Raw genomic sequence first — 15,180 nt, forward strand, 5'->3', positions numbered from 1 at the left:
AGAAAGATTCCTACACTTTCCCTGAGCTGTGAAAGTTCTTGGACCTCATGCTTGGGTGCAGTGTGAATTATGGGACCTTGTAAACGCGCATACGTCTTTCTGAACTTTGTCCAATCAGTTCAATTTGCCACAGCTGTTCTCCAATCAGGTTCTAAACACATCTCATGCATAATAAAAAAAAAAAACCCACAAAAAACAGGCGGCACCTGATCACAACTTGTAGCACCACAACTGCTCTGAATACGTTTTTAAATTCGATTTTAGTGTTTAATTTCGAATAAATTAGCCACATCTCCTAAAAGCAGATTTTTAGTTTTGTTATTATTGGTTTTTAAGTTGAAGTGGATTGGAAAGAAGTGCATTTTTTTTTGATTCATTTAAAAATATATCTACAACAAAGTGCGCAGAAGGTGAAGCGGTCTGATTACTTCCTGAATCTCTGGGTCCCTTCTCTGCTCGTCCTGAACTCATGTTCATATTGGATGTACAGAAATGTTTACTGTACATAGTATGTAATGTAATGTACCTGCCGTTTGTTGTATGACAAGTTCTGTGAACATGTGACGTGTAGATTTTGGGAGAGTGTTAGGGCTGTATATAGTGTATGATGTGCCATTTGTTCGCTGCATGAAAAAAAAATAAACAACTATTTCATGGACGTTTGATATGCAGTGATTTAACCTTCCAAACACACGATCGCTAAGAGTGCACATCATGAAAAGTGTTTTATTATCAAAGAGCACAATTTGATTACTTGAACTTTATGTACAGTACAAAAATGAAAAAGAAGCCTGCTGTTTAATGTCACCCTTCATGTTTCCACGGTCCCCTCTTTGACTATAGCCATCGCCAGGTTTCTGGCCAGAGCAAGTCTCAGGAGCTCCACTTTGGTCACCTCGATGTCCTCCTCCTGAAAAGTCAAAACGCACCGGAGTGAGAGGTGCAGCAGATTGTAGGTCTTAAACACGGCAGCAGCTGTGGAGTGACACGTGCCGACACTTTACAGCACCAGGGTTTGGGCCTGTGTTTTCGCAGCCGAGCAAAGCATTGTGGGTAAATCGTTTTTTAAGTGGGTGAAAAATGAATGTTGACTCCTCGATTTTTAAAGAAGTGCAAACAGCAGAGTGGCGATAGCAGTCAGCCCCGACCGAATATCAAGCGCTTCGGCCCTAATAGTCGGTTTACTTTGCAAACTAATCGGATCGCATTCACGCCATCATCTGAGCAGGATTAACCCCGTGTGGACGTGCGTACCTGCATGGGCCTGCTGTTTGTGCCGGGAGCTGCGGTGTTCAGCGACGAAGTGATCTCCCCTAAACAGAGCATCAGCTCATAGGTTTGATCAGCCGAGAAGATCACCTGAAAAAGAGAAATTTGTTCCGTGTCACCTTTTAGTGAATTCACTCTGAGGAAACAGCACTACAAGTCACCTATTATTTGTACTTTCTGCGTGTACTCGGCGATGAGGGCTCCAGAGTTCATCGCGTTAAGTTTAAATGTGCACCGTGACACCAGGGGCCACGGTTTATTTTTGGTTCACATAACATGGATGACAGACGAGTACGGCAAAGTTCTCTTATAACATCAGAAAATTCCCAGACAGGAAAGAGCTCGGCTCAACAGGCAAATGACTGAATCTGTTGTAAATCATCTGCTGCAGATTTTCACGAGACTAAAATCATATGCCGTTTTATTTGGAACAAAATCAACCACGCAACTGAAATCTGATCACACTGGAAAAATATTTATCACAGTTGGATGCCAGCTATTAACACTTAAGGTGGAATTGTGTCTCTCTTATATTTCAATGAATGTCAGTCAAAATATTTTCAGTATAGTCAGAAGGACAGATCAATAATTTAGAAAAACATGGCAACAATTAGTTGATTAATTGTTAAATACATTTTTTTTTTTTTTTATCAATAACTTTTGAGGTAATCAATCAGTTGCATTTTTTTTTATCAAAGCAAAAATATTAAATACTATCAGCTGCCGGCTTTTCAAAAAGGGAAGTTTTGCTGTTTTTTTTCCTAGTCTTTAATGACAATAACCTGAATAACTGAGTTTGGTTTCACTGTTTTCAGATGTTTTATAGACCAAATAATGAATCCTATAGATAAGATTCCTTCATAATAAAAAAAAGTGAATAAAAGCCTTAAATATAATTTGATGAGTCACATTTATGTATCTTAAGAAAATAAGCTTCTACTGAACCAGTTCCTTGTGATTGTAACAACAATTTTGTCCAAATCGGTGACTGACCTCTTTCTGCTCCAGCAGTGGCAGCGCATCAGTCAGCAGAGTCATCCAGAAGCTACGGGGAGCAATCTTGGCCGTCATGAGGGAGAGGAGCAGCTTCGCTGCCTCCCTGAAATGCTTCTCTCCGTACAGCTTGTGGAACTCGCGGTATTTCCCTGGGCATGAAAAGAGAGCAACGTTTTGGTCGGAGATGTGCAGTGAAGTCTGGTGACATCAGTGACACCCATCAAACGGCATGCCGCGATAAGACAGTTGACAGGATGAGAATTCAGTGCGCTGATTGTTACAACAATCAAAACCTCCAAAAACCCGTAGTTCAAAATAAGCCACAACCTACGGAGAGGCCATTTCTTTCTTTCAATGTTCTCTATATTGTATAACAGGTTAACTTCGCTCTCTGATATTGCTCCAGTAAGACACACCGTCTCATGCTGCAGCAGCACAGCTTTATTTAGATCGGTGTTGTACACATTTCTGTGTCTGAGTGTCATGGGACAGCATAAAACTAGAAGTGTCTAAGACACAGTCTGCCCTGACGAGTGATGCGGAGAGCTGAGTCACAAGTGTCGCAGTGCCACTGATACTGCAGTGTGTGTGTGTGTGTGTGTGTGTGTGTGTGTGTGTGTTTTCAGGTGTTCGCTCTTTGTACCAAGGAAAGTGAGCCTGTCGCTGAGCAACATCGCTGAACCGAGGTTGTCGATCAGATCCAGATCAGAGAAGGTCCCTCTGGCACAGTAATCCTGTAAGAACCTGACACACACACACACACACACACACACACACACACACACACACACACACACACACACCTTTTAAAATCACGCAGGGAGACACGACCTCCCAACAAAGTGGTTTCACAAGGACAGCTGGAAGCTGTGATTCCTCTCAAGAGCTCAGAAACTAGAAAGCTTGATTCGTTTTGAATCAATCGCATGCAATCCTTCTCTTTGCTTTGTGTCCTGTTGTGTAAAAAGGCCAGGAAATCCATCCTGACCAGATGAATCTTTTTCAGTTTTCGTCTGAGAAAGGCAGGTTAAGAGAACTAACCTCTCTGAAATGAGGGTGGCAAAGGCAGCGTCTTTGGCCCTGATGCTCCAGGAGAGAGCGGAGCCCAGTCTGTTGTTCCTTAGCGCCCGCATAGCCATAATCTTACAGATACTTCGCACTGGATGAAGACAAGAAATACACTTTTGAAGTCTCAACTGCACTGGACACACAGATGACTTTACCTTCGTGTCTGCATTCGTGCCACGCAGGCGGATACACGCTGGGAGGAGGACCGAGGACGACAACGCTACCTTGCTCTGACATTTGCCTCTGCTCGCAAATCCTGAGCACCTTGAGGGCTTTGCGCTCCGTGTCCAAAGGGACCCGCTCGATCTGCAGCTCCAGGTAAACACGACCAAACTCCGGGCAGTGGTCAAAGTAGTCCACGGCCAGCTGCCACAGGCTTGACACGGAACAAACACGAAAGGCCGTTAAAATAGCATGACGGTGTCGACTCGTGCTTCAACTACGTTTCTAAGTCACTGAATTCGTGGACAAAGTCAATTATGGGGTCAATCGAAGAAAATCGTTTGCAGTTCTAAAATGGACATTTTCTTTTTACATTTTATATAAATCTAAACCTTTAAAAAGGAACAAGGTATTACAACATAGTATAATCTTCATAGTGAATCTTAAGCATACCTGTGATGGGTGAAAAGACCAGAAGCATATTCCAGCAGGAGGAACTCCCTCAAGTTGGAGCCAAAGCTGCACAAACACACACGAAGAAAAGAGGTGCTGAAGGTTAGCAGAGTTTAATGTGCAACCTTGCCACCTCCAGATTAACTAGAATTAGCGCCTGGCGGGCCGTACGGCGACGCTGACCCCTCAGTTTGTAGTTTGCCTGCACGTCTGTCCAGACCCATATAGATATTGGAGTCACAGTGACCCTGACCTTTGACCCCCAATGTTTAATCAGTTTACCTTTGAGTACAAGTGAGCGTTTGAGCCGAATTTGAAGACTTTCTTTCAAGGCATTCCTGCCATATTGTACACGAGAATGAAATGGACGAATAATGACGGACGTGAAGTCGTACTGACTTTGACCTTTAACTGCGAAAATCCCTCGGACGTCGACGTTGAAAAGATTGTGAAAAAAAAGACGTCTTTTCAACGTTAACCGTCAATGTCAATTGTGTTGTTTTTTTTGTTTTTTTTGCATCCTGCAGCTGTGGCTACCGCTGGCGCAGAGGTATAGAAATGTACAAACACAGTCAAAAAAAAGCGTCCTTACTGTAGATTGTGAGACTGGAGGAGTTTGCAGTGATCCAACAGATCTGTTAAATGGGCCACAAACCACCAGTTGTTGAGGGCAATGCTGAAAGGACAAAATTAGGACATCGCATGTTGAAACAGGAACTGATGAGGTAAACAGGTATGTGGCTTGCATGTCCTCTGTGTGTACAAGTACAGTGGATGGAATCCAGTTGTCTTACCTGCAGTCCTTAATGACCTGATGGATGTCAAACTCAAAGGCGGCCAGTAAGATGCTGTCCAGGGGCTCTGGGACGCTCCTCGAGTCCAGAAACATAGTCATGCATGACTGTGGCGAGACACAAACGCACATGCAGTCAATAAGAAGACTGTAGGAGCAGTGGGTATGAATCGGGCAGACGGCGGTGTACCTGTGCGTAGTAATGCAGCTCGGTGGGTTTCACTGTGGGGTGGCAGAAGAGCAGTCGGGTGACAAGGAAGTGGTACCATGTTCCCAGCAGTTCCTTGTGCTCCAGCAAAGTGTCTTCGTCGCCCAGTAGGGTCTGAGATTAAATGAATAAAACAAAACAGTTTAAATGTTGTTCAATTCATAGTTCGTTTTTTTTTTTTTTTAACTGCAATTATCCCCTCCATACTTTGGAAACAAAGAGCTACGAATAACTTCCGCAGCACCATTGTTCAGTAACACTAAATAACCAACGGGACCTCCGAAAGCACGTGCTGTACACTGCATACACTGAAGATATTATAACACATGTAACAAGGCCTAATGTTGGCACGGTGTCACTGACCTTGCAGATGACCTCTAGGTGTTGGTTGCTGGCAAACGAGTTGTCCTGCAGACAGCGGTCCACCTCCTCGTGCCAGTTCCTCCACTTCACATCAAACTCCGTCAGTGTCTGATTGCCGCCAGGCTAAAAGAGCGTTACAGAAAACGAAGAGGTGAGAGACGACGCAGGTTGGTTTATGATCTGATAGTCTGTTTACACGCAAAAGTAATCTCTGGCTTTCAGGGAGTCAACATTGAAAATTGAAGGTGTACCTTTCAAATTTAAAAAATATTTCCGTTTAGAACTGAGATTAAATCATACAATAATTCTTGCTACGAGCACGGAAAGTAAACTATTGAAAGAGTTGGGGCTCTTACATTGTAGAAGGGCATTTTGCTGAGCAAGGTGTCCATTAGCTTGTACATGCTCCTGGCAGCAGGCTGCAGGGTGGCCTGTTTCATCAGCATCTGTCTGGCTTCGTCCAACCTGCCCTGCAGCACGTAGCTCACCACCTGCCACAGCACACGCACGCCAAACATGTGACGGCCGTGACCTCGCACTGCACTTAATGTCAGACCCCAGGAGGGAAATGCGGAGAACGCCAGTGACAGAAATGTGTGCAAGTGCTGAACCTACCACATCCCAGTAATCGTAGTGTTCAGCAGGGCTGTCACTTTGCAGCACCTCTCTGGCTTTCTCGTCCACGTCAGCCTTGTGTAACCGAACCCAGTCCAGGAGGTGGAGCAACAAGGAGCCCGCTGAGAATACAGGTACAGACACACACACACACACACACACGTGGTGGGTTTGTCTCGGTGCCGTCACAATCCCAAAGTCAAGTTATAAAAGGAAATATAACGTGAAAGAAGTTAGGAAAAACCACAAAGTCAGACTCTAACCAGGAGCTGCATCGATGAACAGCACTTCGCACAGATTCCAGATCAGTTCTATGGCCAAGAGAATGGACACCTGAAACAAAACAAAGCAGAGTGAAGTTAGGGCAGAGTCACGAAACAAACTGGCAAACGGGGAAGGGTTTCAGTTCGCTTTCAAATAAAGATGCGTTTTGTTTTTCATAATTATACCGCATAACAGTTTCATACTCTGCAGTATCGTCACAAAACCATTCAGCTAAAATATGACGTTTTACTGCATTAGTGCTGAAGCACAGAATGTGACACGCGTACGATGTCCTGTATGAGCTTTTGTCTCATTTTCACATGAATGTAATGTCTCTGCATGTTGTGGCACAGATGCACATACAGCAGTGGTACATGCCTGATCTCCGTACTGCGCGGCCACTTCTGCATCTTTTGCAGAAACTGTAGAAAAGACAAAATGGTGAATTCAGTTAAACCCGAGTGATCAAACAACTGAAGACTAAAATATCCTAAATCATTTCTCAAAATCCGTACCTGCAACTTGCTGAAGCTCCTCCATACACGCTCGAATCACAGATCTGTAGTTCTTACTGATGCTGACGAATCTAAGGAGCAAGGCAGAGGTAGGTTTAAGATTATGGAAGATACTATTATTCATCCTGTGGAGGTTTTTTTTTTCCTTTCTTTTATAAAAAATAAATAAATAAATAAAACAAAACTGTTGTTCAACTGAAAAAGCAAATCAGTGACGTGCACGGCGAGAGAGGACTCCACCGAGCGGTCTTACTGGGGTTTCTTGCTCTTGCTGGGGAGGTCCTCTCTGATCGTCTGCAGGCCGACGAAGATGTGATGCGACTCATTGAAGAGTTTGCGTAAGATGGGAGAATATATGTCTTCATCTTTCCTGACCTCGTGGATGAAGGAGTAACCCGACCCCGAAGCACCTGGGACGGTGGGGCAAAACGATGGTAAGAGAAGAGCACTCGAAAAAAGTGTGAAAACAGGGGGATTGTATTGCACATGGACACATACCCGATGCTTTGAACAGGGTCTCGTACACAAGGATGTCACCAGGACCCCATGCAAATCCCATATGTTTCCCAACACTGACCGCGGGAACATTCTGCATTTAAACAGGAAGGACACTGTGATGGAGGTATTCAAATTAAAATATTAAACATCAGATGTATACACTGAGTGGCCGCTTAGATATTGTTTTTGTTTTTGGAAACTGCTATATTAAAGATTCAGGCTAAATGTACGTAGTCGTCGTTTCCAGCTTTGTGTTCATTGTGTTGTTACACTTTTGTGCATACACAATATGCATTCGTGTTCATCTTTTAATGTGGGAGTTATGGAGTGGATAAATCATGTATAATTGTTCTACCTAGTAATTCTTAAAAAAATTAAAATTTAAAAAAAAATTTAAAAAAAAGGATTGTTGTGATACAGTTAGCTTGTTAGCAATGCTATTCAATGGCAATAAAGAAAGAAGAAGGGGAAAAAAAACGTGGCCATAAACGGTCACTTACAGTAACTGCCGGCTCAACGTCTACCTCCTCCATCAGGAAACGGTAGTATCGATGCAATAAAAATCTAAAGCGACAAAACTATTCAGCGAGAAACATGCCGTCGACCACAGGGTGCGACACGGTCAGCTTACGCGCCTCAAGTCTTTCAGTCGGAAGACGCCGTGGCGCATATGTTGTGACGTCATAGGGAGAAAAAGGGGGAAAAAAAGAAGCTGCCCTTTCGTTTGCCTGTTTTTCCACTGGCTGCTCTGTTCTTGGCTCGGGACGTTGTTTTTTTTTTGGTTGTTTTTTTTTGTCGTGACACAGATAATCAATGAATCTAAAACTCTCGGGGATTAGGTTCACCCACGGTATTGAAGGAATGACTTTTTCAAACACGGGAAGTGTTTTGGTATCTGTTATCCCGTGTACGCGCCAATCGTACTCGTGTTTTCACTGGACTGTGTCACGAATCAAGAGCTGATATTTATGTAATTACGTGAAAATAAATCTTCAACATCAGGCAGGGGAAAAAAAAAAAAAAAAAACAAGATGGCCGCTGGGATTTATAGGGTTAAAATAAAAGTGCCTCCTCTGTGTTCCTGATTGTGGACAGTTTACCGTGTGGTGATGCCGACTGATCCGTGCAACACTGATGCCGGGTTCAGCAGGGTCCCGCGGTCCAAATTGTGGGACAACTTGTCCCCCTCAACCTGAAATCAAACGGCAAAACACCGCCGTGCGCGTGCACGTGTGGCTGAGTGTCTCTTTAACGCGCATCGGGACTCTCCCGCCCTGTGGCCAGACTGCGCTTTCGAAACTCGTGACGACCTGTAGCCATACAGCGCCCGGCGAGGTGGACGCGCATTGCCGCGTGGCCGCGCACGTACGGTTCGAATAATTTCAACGGGAACGAGGACGTGCGCGCACTCGTAATTCTTTGTGTGGCAGCGTAGAGAAGCGCCAAAAGAGTGACCATGGCTGATGAAAAACCAAAGGTGAGTTGTCTCCACAGTGTATCAAAATACCAGTCTATTGTACCGGACCCGTGACGGAGATGCTCATCGAAAAAAGGGACATTTCTGCACGTTCTGCTTTACGTTTTTCCAAAGTTACGAGCTAAAATTCAACTACTGGCTATACCTACTTTGATAGACCGGAAGGTTTGTGAACGCGCATCCACAGGCGCGCAGATCGCTTTCTGCTTGATCGCAAACAGCCAACCAGCTGGGATCATCAACAGCGCATCCCTCAGTCCGCCAAAAGTGTGTGTGTGTGTGTGTGTGTGTGTGTGTGTGTGTGTGTGTGTGTGTGTTAATTTGTGCAACTGTGTGTGGGGGAGAGTTTGTGCTCCCAGCTGTGATACATCAGTAAGAATTGGTACACATGCAGCTAAAATGACAGCATCTTTTTATTTACCTGGATCGTGGCTGTGCTGATTTCAGTCTGTGCGCCATGGCAGAAGGGGAAAATGTGCCCCGGAGAACATTTTAAAAGTTTGCTGAAATGTATTTTACGAATCAAACCGTGGTGGTCTGTTTTGACCTTAACCCAGTGAGTTCGTTATTTAATTACGTTAATGCAACAAAACAAAACAAAAAATCTTTGAAACATCGTCAGCAGCAGCTCATCATACAGCCAGAGGCATGGAAAGGATATCTGTTTTGGGTGGAAACTATTCGGTTTGTAAAAAAAAACAGACGGAAACATGCATCTGTAAAACTGTAAGCCGATTTGTATTTTTTTTTTGGTCCACAAAACCGATGGGGTCATTTTTTGTTGTTTTTTGTTGACCGACTACCTGATTAAAAACCTTTTCTAGCTCTGATTTCCCCGCACGTCTGTGTTAACTGTGTTTTTCCTCTCTGCCTTTATCCCTCAGGAAGGAGTGAAGACAGAAAACAATGAACACATAAACCTGAAGGTAGCAGGTCAGGACGGATCTGTAGTGCAGTTCAAGATCAAAAGACACACGCCGCTCATCAAACTTATGAAAGCCTACTGCGAGAGACAGGTGGGCACGAACCAATGTCCACACGCAAGTACCATCACCGTTAACGCTCGGGACGATGCTGCGGGCTTTAATTCACTAAACTACTGCTTTCCAAACTGAAGGGGCCTTTTCACTTCGGCCCTTTTCTCACTGTGGACAGTTTAACTTGACAAACAAGATGTAACAAATCACACAATTTCTTTATTGCGTTGCAGTTCTCACCACACGACTTTGACTTTGAGAGTCATTTTTCACAACATCTGTTTAAGCCATCCTGTCGTTCTGTGAGGCTTCTCGCGTAACACACCCAGTTATTGGATCTTTGTGTTCGTCTTAACAACGTCGTGAGATTTAAGGGAGGTCGGGTGTTTTTCTGCACGCGGATCGCGCCGCTTTTGTTGTGTTCGGACGGGTTCGCGTGCGCCCGAGGAGAGTCCGTAGGAACGGCCCCCCCCCTCGGTGGCACTTAACCACGTCGGAACTCGATATTTTCCGTCAGCCTTCGAGTTCACGAGTCGCGACGTGTTCGCTGACGTTTACCGAAATGGCGGAAGGCCATGGAAGTTCATTTTGCGTTGGCTGTTGAGCTCGTGTAGTGTCATTTCGGTAGAGTTTGTCTTCATAACTCAGATAAAAGCCTACGTCTGAGGAAAGTGCTGTTCCTCCCAAAGGCATCATCTTTTCCCTCGGGGACTTTTGCATTTCCTGTATTACGTTATTCTCACCCCGCCCCCCTTTTTTTTAGCTTGCTAAGTTGTTAGCCTCTGTGGCTCTTAGACACCGAGCAACAGTGTTTTTACAACTTAACCACTCGAATGCCAAACATGCGGTGTACATGACGTCCCATGTGTTAACCGTGAATTCACAGGTTTCATTTGAACGCAGCAATTTACTCATCAAAAAGACCCGGGGGATACTAGTAACAGGAACTGTGGCAGTACTGGGACCCTGAACTCGCACGCTGTTATGAAAGTTATTAATCGTACTTTCATTTTCCCTGCACGTCAAAATATCTGCCATTAAAAAGGCATTAAAGTGGAATATTTTTGGCATTGCGAAGACCTTAATATTTATCAAACAAACAAATTTGACTAGGGTAGTCACTTTCCCACTGAGGAGCATGGCTTCCAAGAGCTATATTGCTAAGTAATGCTGCTTTCTAAATCGTATGGAAATACTTATTGTACTTAGTAAGAAACTATGTTTCGGAGAGCTTTGAAGTATGCGCGCGCTTAATTTTGTCGGAAGACCATAAGTGCTATAATGAAAGGAATTATTTTCAGCCTTTAACACTTGCACACATGCACAGAGGAATTGGTCATTTCACATTTTTATTTTTAAACGGTGCCCTAAATAACACACAACTAGTTACTTTTGGGCAATTTAAAAGCCCCACAAAGTTTATTTTATTTGACCTGACTGTCGATACTTACCGTTAGGTCACAGTTAAATATGTCGGAGGAATCAAGGTCCACTTTAGTTCCTAATTCTCTGGTCATATGTAACAGAAACGCAAGACCTCTAAAGGCACTTTTTGGATGGTAAATGGTCAAAATGATTGAGGCCAGATGTCGCTCATTAAAGAGTCATCCATCATGGTCCTGTTTTTTTTTTCGTAAAGCAGTTATTGTTCATTGGCTTTGATCCAGTTCAAACGCAGCGCAGGGCTACAGAGTCAATTACATTTTTCCTTCAATAGCGAAACATCATAGTTTAAGGCTTTACGTCTCTCTTGCACCTCTCTTATCTACACCTGCGATCTCACATTACTCATAAAAGACATCTCGTCCTTTCCCTCGGGCTCATTGTTATGATGGCATGCAGGAATGCTGGCTTCTTCTTCCTCCTCCGTTCTAATTGATAGCAACTCTAATTTTATTGATGCAAAAGCAATTCTGAAGGTTTGACGATAACTTTTTATTATTATTATTATTCTGAAAGAGCTCTACCTAGAAGCTCAGATGATATTGAATAGACAGCTACGTCTGATATTCCTCTTTATTTGAAAGTCAAATGAAGGTTCGGCTCCCTCGGAAGACTAAAAATCAAATCGCAATATTTTCTGTTCGATGTCTAATCAGCAGGGCAAAGGCCACACGCTTGTCATGCAGCTCATTTTTAAAACTACAATGAGAACCAGATGTTTCACTGCAAGACAAATTGTTTTCCTATGACCTTTAAACTGCAGCAGCCATATCGTCACCGAGGCGATAAATGCTTTTGATTTTTTTTTTCAGGCTTTCAGAGTACTGTTTCCATGAAAAGCTCTGCATTGCTCTGTAAGAGCAGATAACTCAAAAGGTCACTAAAAATTGGCAACTCAAGCACTTTTTATTTGTATTGTCTAAAAATAATATCAATTTATTGTTTTGTTATGTGTTTTATATTTATTTGTTGACTTTAAAGTGCTTTGTTATAATTGATTTTCAAATGAGCTATAATAATTTACTCATATTAGCTGCAGTTGGAGCACTAGTAGTAATGGTTACTCCTTTAAGACCTATTTATTAGTTTGTTTTAGTAAAAACAAAGATAGAAAAGTAAGCAGTGTTATGGATTTACTTCACAGCGAGTCTTTTCAGGACAGAAATTGCAACTTTTGTGGTCTTTATGATTATTTTCATTATCCAATAATTATGCCAATTATTGTCTAGGTTTATCGATCAGTGTCAGAAAATGGTGAAAAATACGGACAAGTGTTTCCAAAATCCTATGTTGGAGTCTTGTTTAATCCAGTTAACAACCAAAAGATGTTCAGTTTATTATCATTGAAATGAAACGGTAACTCTTGTATTGAAAAGCTGGAATCAGAGAATTTTAGCTGTTTTTTTTTTTTTTTCTTTTAAAAATGACTTAAAACATGTAATCAATTGTAGTTGGTGATTCATTTTCTGGAGATCAACTAATCGATTAATCAACTAATCGTTGCAGCTCCACTCTACCTTTTCGTTTTTTTTTTTATTTAACGCCAGAACAGTTAACAGAATGGAGCATTTTCAAGTATCAAGTAATTAACACCAGATACAAATCTTTAGAACATATGATTTTTTTGTTTTTTTTAATACAAACTGTCATTAATTCCCTCTGTTAAGTATTGAATGTTGGTAAAAGTCTTTGATTCAAGAACTGTTTGTATGTGTTTTTACTTTCAGGGACTGTCAATGAGGCAAATCAGATTCAGATTTGACGGACAGCCGATAAATGAGACAGACACACCAGCACAGGTAAGCATGAAGTCTTCAAACAACGAGATCAGCTGCTTTAAACCGTTTACTAAATAGAGGGGTGTCCTTATGCAACGCGCACGCACCCTTTTGTCCTTAAAACCACTCCACACTCTTACGCGTTCCTAAATACTCAATGAGATGTGTTTATGCCATGTCTCACCACTAAGGAATCACTGCATTTATTTAGATTTAGACTTTATTAATCCCACGGGGGGGGGGGGGGAATTTAGTCGTCACAGCGGCATAGAAAAACACACAAAAAAAAGGTGCACACAATATGAACAAATGTACAAATACGTACACATAAGATTAAAAATAATTATTTTATTAAATAAATACAGCTTGGGATGAATGGAAAAGTGTCAGGCGCTACGAAATGAAATGAACAGTGCAACTTTATTTTAGGGTGGTGTCGGATAGTCTGACAGTCGTCGGAACACAAACGACCTGCGACTTTATCTTTCCACGATTTCTGTTACTTCCTTTTTTACTTTGCACTATTTTTCAGAGATGTTGGAAATTAAGTGATAACGCGAGCGCAACTCAATTCCTAACCAGTGCCTCACCGAGTGTTGATAAATGCAGGACATACAGCCATTTACATACAATATGTCAGGCTACAAAAGAGCTTAAAAAGTCCAATACGCAGGGGATTATTTCTCCATGACGGCGTGTGTTATGAATACCTGTGGGCTGACACCTGTCACGCATCCAGTCTTCACGCAAGCCGCAGAAATGACACGGGAAGCGTGTGGATGCCTCAGACTGTCAGAGCGCACTAAACTAAAGTTGTGTTGAGTACGTCACTGCAGGCGAATGCCAGCTTCACTCGCTCCAGTTCGTGGTTGGAGTAGCCACAGCTTGCATGTTACTGCATATTATTGTAATGCTGCGGAAGCTTGTCCATGCGCTACCGCTGGCATCAAAGCCAAATGCAATGTGTAATTTCGGTCGCAGTGTTGCTATTTTGTGTATGCAAACGCCACATTTGAGGTTGTTTGGGGCACATACCACTGCAACATTTTGACATGCGGCGTTCATATATTTTCTCCCATCACTTCAGTGTTTTTTTTTTTTTTTATCAATGAAGCCACAATATCTAAAAGAAAATATGCAATATGCTGGTCAAATTATTGTGAAATTCACGTGACTTGTGTTTACATGTTTTTCTCTCCGCAGTTGGAAATGGAAGATGAAGATACAATCGATGTGTTTCAACAACAGACAGGAGGCCAGATTTAACCGACCCGCATCACAGTTTTTTTCCTCAACACAACTGACGTTCCCGGCCTGCGACACTCAGCAGCTACTTCTCGTCCAAATGTCTCAACAGAATTCCATGCAGAAGAAGTTTTCATTTCTCTGCTCCACACAACTGCTGTATGATATTTTCATTCTTGCCTCTGTTACTTTAATGTCTTTGTACATAAGCCACATCCAGATCACCCTTTTTTGTTTTGTTCGTGCTGTATTGTGGTAAATGTTAAGGACTTCCTTTCCCAATTCGAAGGGTTTGTTCTAAAAATGCAGACAGTTAGGAGCAGTGATGGAGTGAGAATTCAGAAAACTGTCTGTATTTATGAAATATTGTCGAGCTCAGCTTGGTCAGTGTCCAGCAAATCTATTCTTAAGGTGTACAATTTTGGGACTGGCTATCACTAATACTCAGTTTGGGGATGCGGCTGGGTTGTCATTTGGTTTCTGTTATCTTCAGAAAAAATGTTTGATTTTATACATTTTATATAGTAGTGGATGTGTAGAGAAATGTTTTGATTAATCATTTTGCTCGGCCACTTCAAATTTTGGGAAGCCCGAAGAGATGTTCCTCTCGAGTAAACATCTGTATTATCTATTAAGATGCCTGTTAAAATAAAGCTATTGTCCTTTTTCCAAAACTTGCACCATTTTTATTTGCTTTTTTATTTTATATTATTTCACAATATGCATTAGATTTATAGAACTATCAAGTCAATTGTACCGACTAAATTTAAAGTTTAGTCCCGAGATCTTCACAGATGGAGGTCAAAGTTTATCCACGTTTTTCCTTTCCTCTTGTAAGGGCAGTTTAAAACAGTTTGCAGGCTGTCATAATCAATGCTAATAGATAAGACAACAGAAAAATAAGCCCTCGGGGATGTGGGCTCCGCTGTCTGATCACTGACATGAATCCGAGACCTGCCACCAACAGGAGATTCGACCGCTGAAGGTTCCGTCCAATGAGCGTGAAGTTCTGCGGCGTTCCGTCCAATGAGCGTGAAGTTCTGCGGCGTTCCGTCC

At 42.5% G+C, this 15,180-nt stretch overlaps 2 protein-coding genes across 3 annotated transcripts; one reads left to right on the forward strand and one right to left on the reverse strand.

Moving 5' to 3' along the window:
* Positions 1-700: 700 nt before the first annotated feature.
* nup85 (nucleoporin 85) lies at positions 701-8,323 on the reverse strand. 2 transcript variants are annotated; one of them, XM_069149206.1, is made up of 19 exons: positions 8,305-8,323; positions 7,205-7,295; positions 6,960-7,116; positions 6,707-6,777; positions 6,570-6,613; positions 6,191-6,260; positions 5,928-6,049; positions 5,669-5,803; positions 5,313-5,435; positions 4,932-5,063; positions 4,743-4,849; positions 4,541-4,624; positions 3,949-4,014; positions 3,558-3,709; positions 3,307-3,424; positions 2,909-3,009; positions 2,263-2,414; positions 1,255-1,359; positions 701-910 (listed from the first exon to the last, which is right to left on the reverse strand). In XM_069149206.1, exons 2-19 carry the CDS (start codon positions 7,263-7,265, stop codon positions 812-814), a joined length of 1,899 nt encoding a protein of 632 aa, XP_069005307.1. In that variant the 5' UTR covers positions 7,266-7,295; positions 8,305-8,323; the 3' UTR covers positions 701-811. The 2 variants fall into 2 exon arrangements, with proteins under 2 accessions (XP_069005307.1, XP_069005304.1); XM_069149203.1 differs by lacking the exon at positions 8,305-8,323 and adding an exon at positions 7,705-7,866.
* Positions 8,324-8,582: 259 nt separating this feature from the next.
* On the forward strand, positions 8,583-14,798 carry sumo2b (small ubiquitin like modifier 2b). The gene is made up of 4 exons (XM_069149208.1): positions 8,583-8,681; positions 9,566-9,697; positions 12,829-12,900; positions 14,083-14,798. The coding sequence occupies exons 1-4, from the start codon at positions 8,661-8,663 to the stop codon at positions 14,143-14,145; spliced, it is 288 nt and encodes a 95-aa protein (XP_069005309.1). The 5' UTR covers positions 8,583-8,660; the 3' UTR covers positions 14,146-14,798.
* Positions 14,799-15,180: the final 382 nt, after the last annotated feature.

Source organism: Embiotoca jacksoni, unplaced genomic scaffold, assembly GCF_022577435.1.
Source record: "Embiotoca jacksoni isolate LCO1_2020_lvr unplaced genomic scaffold, fEmbJac1.0.p SCAF_15, whole genome shotgun sequence".
Lineage (NCBI taxonomy): Eukaryota > Metazoa > Chordata > Actinopteri > Embiotocidae > Embiotoca > Embiotoca jacksoni.

Bases quoted from the DNA above. Each gene is read 5' to 3' on its own strand.
- nup85 (XM_069149203.1), bottom strand. From the start codon at position 7,737: ATGGAGGAGGTAGACGTTGAGCCGGCAGTTACT. The intron at 5,436-5,668 runs GTAAGAGCCCCA...ACGCTCTTTTAG, and splicing joins GCAAAATGCCCTTCTACAAT to CCTGGCGGCAATCAGACACT. The intron at 1,360-2,262 runs GTCAGTCACCGA...TCTCTTTTTCAG, and splicing joins CACTGCTGGAGCAGAAAGAG to GTGATCTTCTCGGCTGATCA.
- sumo2b (XM_069149208.1), top strand. From the start codon at position 8,661: ATGGCTGATGAAAAACCAAAG. The intron at 9,698-12,828 runs GTGGGCACGAAC...TTTTACTTTCAG, and splicing joins AAGCCTACTGCGAGAGACAG to GGACTGTCAATGAGGCAAAT. The intron at 12,901-14,082 runs GTAAGCATGAAG...TTCTCTCCGCAG, and splicing joins AGACAGACACACCAGCACAG to TTGGAAATGGAAGATGAAGA.